Below are 15,181 nucleotides of genomic sequence, written 5' to 3'. Positions count from 1 at the left end.
AGCGCCCTTGACAAAAATCAGCTGACACGCGGTGCAGCAAGGCGTGGTTTGGGTGTGGGACTGTGGGTGTGGTTGACTCTGCTTCTCTGCCTTTTGTCGGCCACGCCGGTACGGTGGTCAGTTCTCATAGCCAACTGACTCTGTTGCAGTAGATTAACTTAGGAATTTGAGATAAACATAGGGTACCATACGGTCAAGAGAATCTTCCCAGCATTAAATATGCAATGACGATTATTCTTCACATTTTGAGGAAACTGTATTTTATTAATTTAACAATGAAAGCTGAAATTTTCATATATTAGGCTAGTGAAGTGAACCAAATAAGAGGTGTACGATCCATCAACCGTAAAACTGTAGGGTGGTTCAGAAATGATAAAAGAGACAGGCAATTGCAGAGTCATCACTGCCGGTGTCAATGCACGGAGTGACTTTATGCAGGATGATACCGTTTCCTTCTCTAACCTAAGTTAATCTAACCCAACCAAACTTAACCTAACCTTATCATAGATCAATCTAACCTAAATTAAACTAACCTTAATTCACGAAATGACTGATTTCACAATCTGACTGTAAAAGACATGTGTATATTTATTTATATATATCTATATATCGACCTTTAGTTTCCTATAGGTCGATAAGACATCTAACTATTACCCTGACACATAAATTTCATTAAATGTTGTTGATAAACGGCACAATACTGATATAACATGCGGATACTTTCAGCCAGCAACTAAAAAGGGTACTCAGTGCATGCGCACTAAGCGGAACGGTAACTTCCAGCATAAGTCATTCTGTGCATATTACACCGGTACAGCAGTAGAGTAGTTAGCGAGATGCAATTTAACATCGGTAACTGTCTATCCAACTGATTTACACATGGTAGAAGATTGGAAACCCCATTTTATTTATTTATTTATTTTGCAGGTAAAGGACCTCTTTTTTTTTTGTATGGGGTCAAATGTGGGATATATTTGACCCTCAGGTTCAGAGTCTTATTACATGAAGAAAATCATGTCGAGGTAAAAAAGAAAAAAAAAAAAGAAATGCAAAGGGAAATTAAGCATGTCTGGGTTTGTATGCAGTGACAATTTTTTTTTTTTTACATTCTACTCAAGCCATCCCCAGATTATTTGGTGTAACTTAAGAGAGTTTCTGAATTGGAAGGATTAGATATATGTAGTCTTCTTTAACCCCTTCATTGTGAGAGATCCTATCCTGGCTGAATCATATGGTTTGCAGTTAACCTGATCAAAATGAAAAAGTTGTCACTGAAATCCAGGGGTTAAATTCTTTGGTAATTTTCAGTGTGGTGAAAATGTCAAGCGATGAGAGTGACGACGATGTGCCGCAGCTGTCGTCTGAAACCCTGTGTGTCCTGATGGAGTTCTACCTAGAGCAGGATGAGCGGGAGGAGAAACTGCGGCAGATTGAAGAAGGCAATATTCCTGACAAGTTTGACGAGAACTGGGTGAGAACATGGAAGAAAGGGAGTTTTTTTTTTTTTTTTTTTTTTTTTTTTTTGAGTAAGTATCCTTTTTCCCACAGCCCTGCACTCCATCCATGCACCAAGAGATGGTTTACATGCACATCTTCACCTCATTCCCTGCACTACACACGGGTCCCATTATGAGAGTAGGATATGTTAATGGAAGACTCCCGGGATAACAGATACTTGTATAGTATATGGAAGAAAAAAAAAGGGGGAGGGGGGATCACGAAACTCGTTTAACAGAATACTTATACATAACGTATGGGAAATATAGGGTTAGGTTAACTGGCCCTGCTTGCATCACCAAATATGGGTCTAAATTGCCCATTCTTGTATCATCGGTCTCTCTTATAGCAAATTCTCATACAACAGGACCTGCCAGTACTGTACTTCCAAATTGTCTACTCTGTGCTGCATTAAGGCTGTTTTATTCAGGACTGTTGTAATAGTGTTACTGGTAGTTGGTGCATTTTTTTGTCATGTCCATAGGTCTTGAGGAAGATAACTGAAGATCCTGTGAATAAAATTGTAATCTTTAAGAAAATGAAAGCAACACCTTAGCCAGGATAAGGGTTAAGAATATATATAGGAAGATGTAGCGGTTAAAATAAGTGGTACCTGAAGAAGGAGAAATATATATAGGAGGATGGAGTGGATAAAATAAGTGTTAGGTGAAGAAGAAGAATTTAATATATGGGCTAAGGGTTAATGGCCATCCCTTCCCTCCATCCCCCCAGAACCTGAGTCAGTTCTGGTACTCGGAGGACACGGCAAAACTTCTGGCGGAGGAGTGTCTGAGGGCGGCAGGACGGGACGGGGCCATCGCTTGTATATCATCACCCACATTGTACAGGGCACTCAGGGATACAGATCATAATTGTACATGTTAGTATCATACTGTATTAAGTGTACCTGTATTAAAAAGTACTATAAAGAATTTCCATGGCATACTTACGGTACTATTTGGCGATGCATATTTCTTCTAAAGTAACATTTTCATATTGTTGATCCATTTTGACAAGGGGTAAGGTTGGGTGAAAGAGAGAGAGAGAGAGAGAGAGGTTAGAACTTGTATTCTTTCTTTGATATTCTGGGCTACAAACTCTCTGAAGGTGGGTTCTGTAGCCTGAAACAGAGTAAGTAAAGAATTCAAGCTCCAACCTGTCTCTCTCTCTCTCCTACCCAACGTTAACAGTTTCATGAATTATATATAAGTTGTATTAAAATGCAGCTACAATAAGATGCCCCTGTTTCACATCTGTTTGGGTTGGTACCAAGGCATGTGAAATAACAGAACGCACAGCATATGAATAGGGTTGTATGACAGATATCGGATGGTTTGGTCTGAAGTGCCAACCTGGGTGAATGCCATGTGCTGTATGCGTAACTTTAAATTCATATGAGGTGGCAAGAGTTTATTTATTAGTGTTGTTATTTTTGTATGATTTATTCTCCAGAGATGTAGGTCAGTCACCTACCTTTCGGTGCTGTGGACTATGATAGGATAAAGAACTGCTGATTCCAGGGCCAGTGGTGTCTCTTATGTGTTTCTCCTGCCCTCAGCACAGTAGGTGTACTGGAAATTGCATAGATTATGTCACATGTATGCATACCAAACACAGATTATACATTGCAATCTTAAAACTAGAATAATGGAAGTCTGCAGTGTTGGGAGGCTGGAATAAAAGGGAGGTTGTTCTGTATTGCACTCTGCTCTCTGTTTCACACATATAAGCCATTGTTTCTCACTCACTCGGTAGTTTAAACAGTACTGTATTATCTCCTCTTCAGTGCTGTACATTTGTCTGAGGGTAATTTTAACGGAAGTTTTTTATACTTTAACTCAGTGTTTCCTATTTATTCCACAATTCTATCCTTCTGTCTGTCTATAGCCAGATACCTTAATCCCTTAAGAGGTAGCCCCAAACAAATCTCCCCCATGTCACCCTCTCCCCTGCCATTTCGCTGCCTTTCTCCCATCTGACGCCTTCCCTCTCTCATATACTTCTCCATTCCATCCCTTCATCTCATCCTCAATCTTCCCCTACACCTTACTTACGTACACTCTCCTCATTAGTGTCTCACTCTTCACCTTATCTATATGGCTAGACCACCTCAGTGTACTTTTCCTAATCCCTTTTTTCTCATTACAGTAAAGGTGTTGGAGTACGACACCCGGTTTGCCGTGTACAAGGACGATTATGTATTCTATGACTTCCGGAACCCAATGTGTGTCAAGCGAGAACTGCGCGAACAATTTGACGTCATAGTGGCCGATCCCCCGTACCTCTCGGAAGACTGCCTCACCAAAACAGCCATCACAATCAAGTTCCTGATGAAACCCGACGCTCGCATTGTGGTGTGCTCCGGCCTGGTGATGGAGGAGCTGGCAAACCGACTGCTGGGACTGACCAAGTGCCAGTTTGAGATCAGACATGAACACAACCTCAGTAATCCATTTGTGTGCTATGCCAATTATGATCTTGATGAGCACTGCAAAAGGTAGCAAGCGCTGTACAATTAACTCCTTGTTACAATTCCACCCTAACTGACAATATCTTTTCCTCTTAAGTCTACAGAGTAAATTGCAGAAAGATTGCCAATAAGAGTTTAATTGCTTTCTGTAAGTCTGATTTGCCAGTTGTATGGAATATGCTGTGGTATTTTGAAACAGACTTTTGACTTATAATAGGACAGTACTCAGGAATTTTATGAGATTTAGTAAGAAAAGAGATTTGGATTTAGATTAAGAGTGAATGTGTTAACTATGTGATTACCTGTATTATGGTACAAGAAAATAATCTCAGTATTGGCAGTCATTCATGTGCTGCCAGATTAGCTAACTATGATATTGACAGCATGCAAGAGTAAAATTGTTATACATTTGAGTAGGAAAATTAAATGCAGTATAAAACTTATTAATGAATGTTTTAACCATATTAGCATTACAAAACCATCCTCAGTAATCCCTTCATTGGCTGTGTTGTGTATGATCTTAATTATCACTGCTGCAGGTGATATTAGGGCAGGTGCATTATCATTTACAAAGTACCCAAGCATACTAAGAAATCACATGTAACTTAACAGTGAAGTTGCTACCACTTGACTTAACACACGGCTTATATGAATTGCCATCTAAATACATGTGTTTGGCATAAGCTGGAACACACTGTCATGTTAGATTTGTTCAGATGATGAGAACAGTATATATATATGCTGATATTTAGGAGAAGTGGTGACATTACTGCATCTCCATGAGGCAGTAGGGAAAGAAAATGTCTGGTATGATCAGAGCTTATAAATACAAAGTGCATGTGGCCAAGTAGTGTGTTCTCCCACTATTCCATTTTCTCTTACTTTGTTTTGGATCCTACGTCACCCCATCTTAAGTGGGGGAAAAAAGGTCAGGATGATGATGATGATAGATTGTACAGTATAATCATATTAGCATCATACTGATTTTGACCACATCAGTTAGTGTTACTCAGGCAGAGAAATAAAATTGTATTAAGCTATTGCTCGGCTGTCGTGTTTGTACATCGTGCGCCTTGCCAAGAGCTGTAGGTAAATGCAGTGTTCTTTTTTACTTATACTTCATTGCTAATATTACTGTACTGCACTCCATTGCCTTTAACATCTGCAGTCCCCAAAATATTATCATTACTTTCTGCACACTGAAAAACTGGACAAAATAATTTAGAACACATTAATTTTCTTTATGGCAGCTGTCCTTATAAATGCTGAATTTTGGACTCTTAGCACTTCCAGGTTCTCATACAATCAAATGTATTATCCTTACATAACAGTATTCCATTAAGTCTTGTTATAAAGCATTACTTTTCTACCTTTTATTTTTTTATGAAGCCAACAGCATTCAATATACCAATTTTCTGTTAAACCTCTCCTGCTGCCCGTACAACTGGGGTGTCAGTTTCCCTCAGCATATTGAACTAATTGTGTGGAAAATGTTACTGATATATTTTAGAACTCCCTGCATTATGAGGAGGACCATCCGCAGTACTACTTATTGCTAATCTTTTTAACCTCCCAGGTAATGGTACTTCATTGGGGACCGTACAGATAAGCTGTTACTTGTGTATCCTTCAAAATACACAGCTGAACTAAAATTATTGAGCTAAAAACTGTATCAGTTAATATGATGAGAAATAAATGCATATTTGTTTCAGATCACTGTGTTTAAGACATGAGTTTAACAAAATATCTTGTCAATAGTCTTATGATACTTTAGCCTCTTTGGTATGAGGAGGTCCTAACTCAAGTCCTTCAGCCTGGGGTATGCGTTTAACATAAGCTTTCAGTGATGGGGTCTCAGACCTTAGCTATTTAATAAGAACACACTGCCATCAACACCTCCCTTCAGCCTGCTGAGATGGGTTTGGCCTGTCTGTGCTCCAGTCTGATTTTTCTCATTATTATTACTTAAGCAAAGTGTAAGGGTACAAAGTCACTAAAGTTAAATATGCAAGGCTTTTATGTGCGAACTATACCAAAAACACCAGATATTGTCAGAATTCTCTCTCTCCCTCTCTCCACACACACACACACACACACACACACACACACACACACACACACACACACACACACACACACACACACACACACACACACACACACACACACACACACACACACACACACACACACACACACACACACACACACACACACACACACACACACACACACACACACACACACACACACACACACACACACACACACACACACACACACACACACACACACACACACACACACACACACACACACACACACACACACACACACACACACACACACACACACACACACACACACACACACACACACACACACACACACACACACACACACACACACACACACACACACACACACACACACACACACACACACACACACACACACACACACACACACACACACACACACACACACACACACACACACACACACACACACACACACACACACACACACACACACACACACACACACACACACACACACACACACACACACACACACACACACACACACACACACACACACACACACACACACACACACACACACACACACACACACACACACACACACACACACACACACACACACACACACACACACACACACACACACACACACACACACACACACACACACACACACACACACACACACACACACACACACACACACACACACACACACACACACACACACACACACACACACACACACACACACACACACACACTCTGAGGATAGCATTACATCAAGTGAGCATATTTGTGTGTGTCCCATTTCACTGGATGTTTTGCTTATTAGTTTTCTGTCTATCTATCTACTTATAGCCTGACACCATAATCCCATAAAGGGTGGCCATTTGTCTTTGAGTTATTTGTTTTACAGGGAGGGGCACTAACCCTCCGCCAACCCATGTGCTGACACACAGGGAACAAGTATGGCTTGGTTACATGGTTACCACCCAGCATTGTAGATGGTTTCCTGGCTTACAGGAAACCACTAGGCTTGTCAATGTACAGCCACCTGAAAAGGAAAGAAGGGTAATAAAAAGTGATGAAAGATAGGAGAAATAAGAAGAGAGGAGGGCAGAGAGAAGAAAAATGATAAAGGTGACGGAAGAAGTAGGCAGCTCTACATCAAGTGAGTGGATGATGGTTGCCACCACCTATCACTGTTATTAGTTTTCCTATCATATATGTTTTTTCCCTTGCTTTCTGGAACCCACCTCACCCATGGGTGGAGAAAATGGGTGGTATGAATGATGATGATTACGATGATGATGATGACCAGTTACAAGGATACGTGATGTATGTTATTAAAACAATGTTACTCAAAATGTGTAAAAGTAACATTAATCTTTTATTTTTAAACTGCAATTCCATGTACAGTACAGAATACAGTACTTCAAATATACATTTCATACATAAATTGTACTTTAGGCATGAGTAAAATTCCAATAACAACAAATACTCATGACTGTAATGAAAATGTCCATACGCCCAAGAACAATTCTCAACGCCTTCACAGTGATGACGTCCTTTATATTCCTGTCTTGCCACCAGCAAAATGATTTTATTCAGTACAAAAGATGCTTTATGAACTGGAAGGGGTTAGAGACAGCTTTAAGCCCTTCTGCCTGAGTATGTTATCTTTTCCTTACTACCTCATCATTATAAGAAGATTGTAATAAGATCTGGCATATGCTTTGAGAGATTTAGAAAAGTTCTGATAAATTTAGCATAAAATTTGGGTGTTAGCATAATATTTTGAGAGATTTACCATAAGATTCTGGGTGATTTAGCATAGGATTGAGCATATGATTTTGTGAAATTTAGCATAAAACTTTGAGATTTAGCATATGATTTTGAGAAATTTAGCATACGATTCTGAGAGACTCTGCATAATATTTTAGAGCTTTAGCATATGATTTTGAAAGATTTATTATTAAGATTATAGGTGATTTGGCCTAAGACTTTTGAGAGATTTAGCATAAAATTCTGGGAGATTTTCCATAAGATTTTGTGAGATTTAACATGACTCTGGGAGATTTGGCATAAAATTTTGCAAGAGCTAGCACAACATTTTGAGTGATTTATCATAAGATTTTGAAATTTAGCATAAGATTTTGAAAATTAGCATGCAAGGGTTGGACACATTCTCCATTAACCCCTTCACAACCAACACTCTCTCCCTGAACTGGAAATGACTCAAAATGGGATACATAAAATCAGAAATGCACCACCAGACTGAAGGAATTAAACCCACTCACTACCAGTCATGTCCCCTCAACTGACAGAAAAAAAGCATATGAGGGTGGCAAGGATACAGTCAGTCCTCGCCCGAAGTCCAGGGCATAAGCTAGTGATTTACAGCTTTAAAAAAAAACAAAATACTGAATGCCCATTTCTGATTTCAAAACTCTTCTATAATCATTAGCAACTTTAAATAAAGAACAGACATTCATCCACGTGCAGCATAATAATGAAAGGACTTTGAGTAAAACAACTTTAAACGAGGACAGCCTGTAAAAGTCAGAAATAAACGACATCTTTGGGGTGAAGGGGTTAAAATTTCATGGAAACCTCTGAAAGGCTGAGGTATATACAGTACAGTACAGGCAGTCCCCAGTGTATGTCAAACATTCAAAAATATTACTCTTTCCATAAAATGAAGACTATAAATTGGGGAAACTGGCAAATCAGCATTAAAAGTGGCAATGAAACTTAAACTTTTTTCTTTTTTGAACATGGTCTTGGAGCAAATAAAGTAAAAAAATAAATAAAATAAGTGTGACTTACAATGAGAACTTGGTGCACAGGGTCCAGATTCACGTCCTAACTTTACAATCATTTCCCTCTCATAACTCAGGTTTGTTTCATCATGGGGAACAAACGAACATTATTCATTCTCCTCTCACTGTTCTTCCTCGTTTTGTTTCTGTTTCCTTTATTTGGACTCCAACATGCATGCATTGGCCTTAGTCACCTAATGGCAGCTCTCCACATTGCTTGATCCCTAGCAGCCTCTCTGTTCAGTCCCTTACCCTGGGGTAACATTGTATGACTTCATTTCAGGTCTTTTTCAGTCTACCTCTGGCAACTCCACCCTAAACATTCACACTTCTCACCCCCTGCACCCAGTTGTCATCCTCCGTTCTCTCATTATGTCCAACCCATATCAATCTACCCGTTCTCATCACAACACAAATACAATCAAAGCAAATCTTGGTTACAGGATAATCTCACTCCATGGTTTGTTTTGCACAGAACATGAAGGAAATTAAATGACAACTCTTTCCATGTCTAATTCTTCGAGACAAAACAAATTGGAGTTATCAGAGGGAATTGATGTTAAATTTGTGAATCGAGGCACAGGTCCCCCCAAACTTGACGTACAGTGGTAGAATATAAATTACTACGTGCTACGCTAATCACAGGCAGTTCCCTCATACATAACTGTGGCATGAATTACGAGACCTCCAAGGACGTTGGATGGGACATGGCCACCTTGATTCTACAGCCGTCATGTGGATATGGGTGTGTGTGTGTGTGTGTGTGTGTGTGTGTGTGTGTGTGTGTGTGTGTGTGTGTGTGTGTGTGTGTGTGTGTGTGTGTGTGTGTGTGGCTACTTTGATAAGACTTGTAATGCCCCATCTTGTGCTACTATTTTATCATACATTTCTTTCAATTCAGTGTAAATGTGTGTGATTCACCAGGTCGGTCAGGATCACGTGGTAGTCATGATCGTCAGCTTTTTACCCTTCCTGGAGGAGAGCTGAGAGCTCATATGGTCTGGCCTGACGGCAAGGCTGTTACCTTCACACACGCACACACCCATCCCCTTGCTCAAGGGGGACAGTAACCACTTCGTCAGTGAAACTGTGTGTGTACATGTGCATGTGTGTTTGTGTGTATGTGTTGGATGGGGAGACATTTTATAATCTCAGGACCAATATTCCTCTTAGTCTGCATATGTGTATGATTATGTACTAGATCACACTGCCACGTGTGTACATGGTCCTGCTATGCATATTATGAGTAACAAAATTAAGCTTTCCATCATAAATACTTAGGCAGTCTACATATTATCTGAAGTACATACTCCTTAATCTGTTATACTTCCATTTCACCAGCTTCAAGACAATAGTAACTTGTAGATAACTGAAAAAAATACTCAGGAGTGAACAGTACATAATGGCAACACAATGCACAGACCATGAGTGTTCTGCACTTTGGGAACATAGGCCAAGTTATTTTATGCATGTGTACTATCTTAACCCACCCTGTATCGCAGCAGTCCTATTAGCCATTATAAAACAGTTCCTAACAAAAGTAACGATGAGATGAAGGTACAGGTGTAGGACACGGGACAGTATTCTTGTACGGTCAGGAAGGTTACTAACACCTCTTCCTTAATGATTTATTTTGCTTATTATATGTAAATATCATCTTTTAAGTTGCTTAAATAATTCTAATTTGGCCAATCTCTGCGTACATAATGTATAAAATAATATTACCCAACAGGATACAAAAATAAATCACTAAGGATGAGGTGCTAAATTTCCTCTTTACTGAATGAGAATATGGGCTCTAGTCAGTAGGATGAAGCCAGGAAGTCTGAAGGCTTGAATGATGGTGGTGGATGTATGGCACATTTCACTGACTGACAGTTTCTACTTTTCTGTTTCCCTGTCTAATGTTGGGGGTCCTACATGTCCGACTGTAAAATGGGAATTTGGAATACAATAAAACTGAGGGCAATGATTAAAATAAATGTCTTGAGGCGTCTATAGCACTTGAGCTGTCCATAATCCTACTGGCACTTGACACCACTTTCCAGCATATCTATCTTAGCAGTTTTACTACAGACATCCCTGCTGGGTAAATACAAATAAACCATCTTTTTTTACTACACTGTACAGTATGTTGCACAAACTATGAACAAATGTCATATACGAAAACAAAAATGTGAATTGGGATAACTACAAATAAACCAGATATGATATCGAGATAATATATGCACTGGTGCTAAATATGCTATGTAGAGTTACCAGATTTGGGGCTAAAGTCACATTCCTAGTGATCTGAAAAAATACTAGCAACAAAATAAGGCCTTCTGAGCCATAAGGGAGACTCAACTAAAATTGGTTGTTTAAGCACTCCTCTAACCTAGTACACAATTTTTTAACATATTTAGTCTCATTATGATGGGATTTTTAGTCTGTCATTTAACACATTATTTCAAAGGGTAAATGTACAGACATGTGAAACCTCAAAGACAGTGGCTGGCTGATATATCCTTCCAATCCTTATAGTACATGTTGTAAAGGCTGCAAGAGTAAGGTGGAACTGGTAACCTCCCCCTCCTTGTAGTGGAATACAACCCTAACGCCCAACACTTGTGGTGCAAGCAGCCTTGTAGCGCTGCCAGCACCGCAAGAGAGAGGCTGCTGGAACTTTGACTTCCTTGTCATATAATTAACCTCTCAAGGCTGGGATTAGTCTAGTGATCAAGCTAATGCCCGATGGTTTTACTTAGCTGAGACGGAGTTACAGAACAGTGAGTGAGTCAATGTTCTATATACAGTACATGATGACAAAGGTGTATATCCCCTACATCTCCCTATCCCTTTGTGAACATGGAAAACAGCTCTAGGATGATGTAGTGTGTCTCCGTCTATCTATAGCCAGACGCCTTAATCCCATAAGAGGTGCTCACAAAAATCACTTCCATGTTGTCCTGTCCCCTGCTGATTCACTGTCCTCCCCTCAACTTACACCCCCTCTCTCATATACCTCTTTACCCCCAACCCTCCATCTCATTCTCGGTCACCATCATCCTAACTTAATTTTCCGCTATTTCCATGGGATGAAGAGGATCCAGCAACAGGGAAAGGAAACAAAAGTAGAGAAGCTTTGAACAGAGTGGTTGGTGAAATGGCCATATATCCACTCACTCATCTTCCTGACATGTAGTTTCTAGCACACTGGCGGTATTCTTCATAGATCAGGAGTCTTTCTAGCATCTTAATAGGCCTTCATATTCCTTCTTATCCTACTTCTGTTTTTAATATCAATGCACAGCCACAAGCAAGGTTGATCAACAATTTTCTGCCAACATTTTGACCTCCCCTCCCTATTTCTCATCCTCTCACACCCACACAGAGTACCCTTCCTTCTCATACCATTTTGTTACATGCTTTATACTGCTATCACATATAAATACTTGAGTGGGAGGGTGTGAAATGTGTACGACTGGGCATGAATGGGCGAGGAAGATGCAAGGAAGGAGTTGTTTATGCAATGTAGATGGTCCACTGTGACAAGTGAAAATGTTGGGTGGGAGGGAGAGAGAGAGAGGTTGGAGCTTGAATTCTTTATAAAATTTCTCTCACGTTTCAGGCTACACACAACCCAATCTCTCTGAAGCTGGGTTCTGTGTAGTCTGAAACATTAGAGAAAAGCAAGAACTGAAGCTGTAACCTCTCTCTCTCTGCCACCCAACATTTCCACTACATGTAATACTTGCCACTTGCAAAATCAGCAGAGGTGTTTACAAATTTTGCTTGTAGTTACATGGTGCATTGATAATTTACATGAGAAGAATGTGCAACACTGGAAAATAACCTACAGCATGTTTGCTCTAACATGACAAAGATCCCTAACCCCTTTCAGCCCACTTGATGGCCAAGTACATAGTCAGAGTGGAGACTTGATTTGACTAGTAACCAGGGAGACACATTTGTATCTCATAACCAAGGCTTAGTGAATATCATGCAACCACAATAAATTTTTCAGATTGTGGGAGTGACCCAATACCATCAAAAACAAACCAACTGCTGTACAGTAAGGAAGAGGTGACAGAAAGCCCCACTATCAACAAGAATACATGCCAGAGACTCAGTGTAGGTCTGGCAGGTTTGCACTCACTGGGACGCACATCACCAGCCCCTGTGAAGCAATGGCTGTAGGACCAACACGGCAACTGTTCTGTCTGTCACTACGGCCCCTTGTCTTATCGTCTAAGGAGGCTCCCTACCACCTCTTCTTTACAAGTTCGTTTCAGCACGTGGCAAGTTAATAGTCTCATGTATGTTATTTGTGAAATCTATGTTGAAAGTAAAAAGATAAAAACAGCATAAAGGAATATCAATGGATAGTCTGCCACATAACTGGTTAAGGAAAAGGTGGTACAAAGACACCTAATTTGACAAGAATACGGGCTGACAGGTCTCGAGTGCACACAGTTGCTCCCTTAATTACTAAACTTCAATTTACAAACTTTTGGAGATATGAAAGCATTAAATGAGTTATGTTCTCAGTGGCATATGTAAAATACTGTAAACAATACATATTAAAACTAAATGATTATGGTACTAATGATCAAACTTACTTAAAGCAACTAGTGCAACAATATTTCAGTTTCTACCTGTGTTGATAATGACTAATCATTTGTACGCATATGCTCAGGTATGTGACTTTCACCTACGAACTTTTCAAGCTACAAACCAACTCTCAGATCCAATTAAATCTGTAAATAGGGGAGCAACTGTATTAATACAACTAAACAAGGAAGAAATGAGTATATTATTAGTCAAAAATAAATTAACTATGCTTCTCAGTAGTTACATAACATTTTCTCTCCATAACATGTATAAAAGTTCTCCAAAACTGATCCTGTGGTTTCACAGGCTGTATCGTACATGTTACGTAAAGCAGAAATCCAATTATCCATTTTGAATTGTTCCCAAGGCATTATGGGTTATTTATATAATGGAGGAGCAACCCCAGACACTGTGGCAGTACTCCAAGTCCTCTTTTTTTCATGTTTTTAAATACCACAAGCACTCACACAAGGAATATTATTTGCTATAAAATAAAGACTGAAAATTTACATACAATTGTTGTCCCACACTAGCCCTTGTGAGGTGCTTGGGGCCAAGGGTAATCTATAAGTTATAATGTACATAGTGTGGATACAGGAGTGACAATATTGTACATGTGACAAGTGCCTGATAAGCCTTTGGAACAACCAGTCTGGATAATCATACATCTACTCTGCGTATCTAAATGTCAAATTAAAATTTGATGCTCAATACTTTTGGTGCAAAAAAAAAATCACTGCAGTTATATAAAAATTCAGATAACTGTTAATTTTCAGGTAGCAATGTTTGTGAACAGAGTGGTAAAAACATGATTACATATAATTCTTTTTCATTTCATGAAAAATAAAATATTCTTTCTTGACTATTAAAATAAAGGACAGTTCCTAAAAAGTGATAAAAGTTTAAAATTATTCAGTTTTTGTTTCATTAAAAACAGTCTTCTTTACAACTGGTTTGGGATCCTTTGAGCAAAGATCCTGAGTTAGGTTTTCATTCCCCATCTCCCACGTCAGATGATCACAATTTTCTAGCTTGGACTCATCACCATCCCCACTCACTGCCTTAACACTTTCAAACCTCTCTTCTCTCTCTTTGCTTCTTCTCAGTTTAGTTTTGGATTTTTCCTCCCTCTCTTTATTCAACTTTGTTCGGCTCTTGAAGTTAGAATTTTCCAACGGATATTCACTTTCCTTCTTAATCTGAGGCACCTTAGTGTCTATTACATTATGATCATCACCCTGTCCATTCTTAGAGACAACATCCAGTGGGCTCTCTACATCTCTGCCTTCCTCATCATCCATGTGCTTCACTGCAGGGCTTTGCCTTGACCCGTTTTCACTCAAGACAAGAGGTTCACACTTTACAACTAGCTGTGATTTAAACAGCTTCTCCTTTTGACTGTCTGTCAGTGACTGGTCTGTGTCCTTGCTGTCTGCAGGGGTCATGATGGAAATTTTACTCCTACTGGGACTTTCCACTTGAGAGCTGCCATTGCAGGAATCATATGCTGTCATGGCATCTTCTGTTTTTATTCTTTTAGAAGGCAGGTCAGACTTTTGATATGAATTCTTTCTCCTACTTACAGCTTTGTCTGATGCCTTCAGCTGTTTCTTTTTCACACTTGATAGAGGAGACTGGTCTTCAGGCTTATCACTTTTATTAAAGCTCACATTCTTACCTTCATATATGAAGTCCTTTTGTTCCAGGCTCCTACGTAATCTGTGTGGCCGCTCGCACTTCCCTTCATCTCT

At 39.6% G+C, this 15,181-nt stretch overlaps 1 protein-coding gene across 3 annotated transcripts; it reads left to right on the top strand.

Moving 5' to 3' along the window:
* The first annotated feature begins 11 nt into the window (after positions 1-11).
* LOC145400683 (EEF1A lysine methyltransferase 1) lies at positions 12-14,199 on the top strand. 3 transcript variants are annotated; one of them, XM_080273119.1, is made up of 5 exons: positions 12-108; positions 1,309-1,471; positions 2,230-2,377; positions 3,646-3,942; positions 12,844-14,199. In XM_080273119.1, exons 2-5 carry the CDS (start codon positions 1,319-1,321, stop codon positions 13,014-13,016), a joined length of 771 nt encoding a protein of 256 aa, XP_080129245.1. In that variant the 5' UTR covers positions 12-108; positions 1,309-1,318; the 3' UTR covers positions 13,017-14,199. The 3 variants fall into 3 exon arrangements, with proteins under 3 accessions (XP_080129245.1, XP_080129247.1, XP_080129246.1); XM_080273121.1 differs by having other exon boundaries at positions 3,646-3,907; positions 12,844-12,983; XM_080273120.1 differs by having other exon boundaries at positions 3,646-3,994; positions 12,844-12,983.
* The last annotated feature ends 982 nt before the right edge of the window (positions 14,200-15,181 follow it).

Source organism: Coenobita brevimanus, chromosome 53, assembly GCF_032717465.1.
Source record: "Coenobita brevimanus isolate Jiangsu-jjx chromosome 53, ASM3271746v2, whole genome shotgun sequence".
In the NCBI taxonomy this organism is placed as follows: domain Eukaryota; kingdom Metazoa; phylum Arthropoda; class Malacostraca; order Decapoda; family Coenobitidae; genus Coenobita; species Coenobita brevimanus.
Note: the sequence above shows the minus strand (reverse complement) of the source record. Positions and strands in the feature narration are given on the sequence as shown.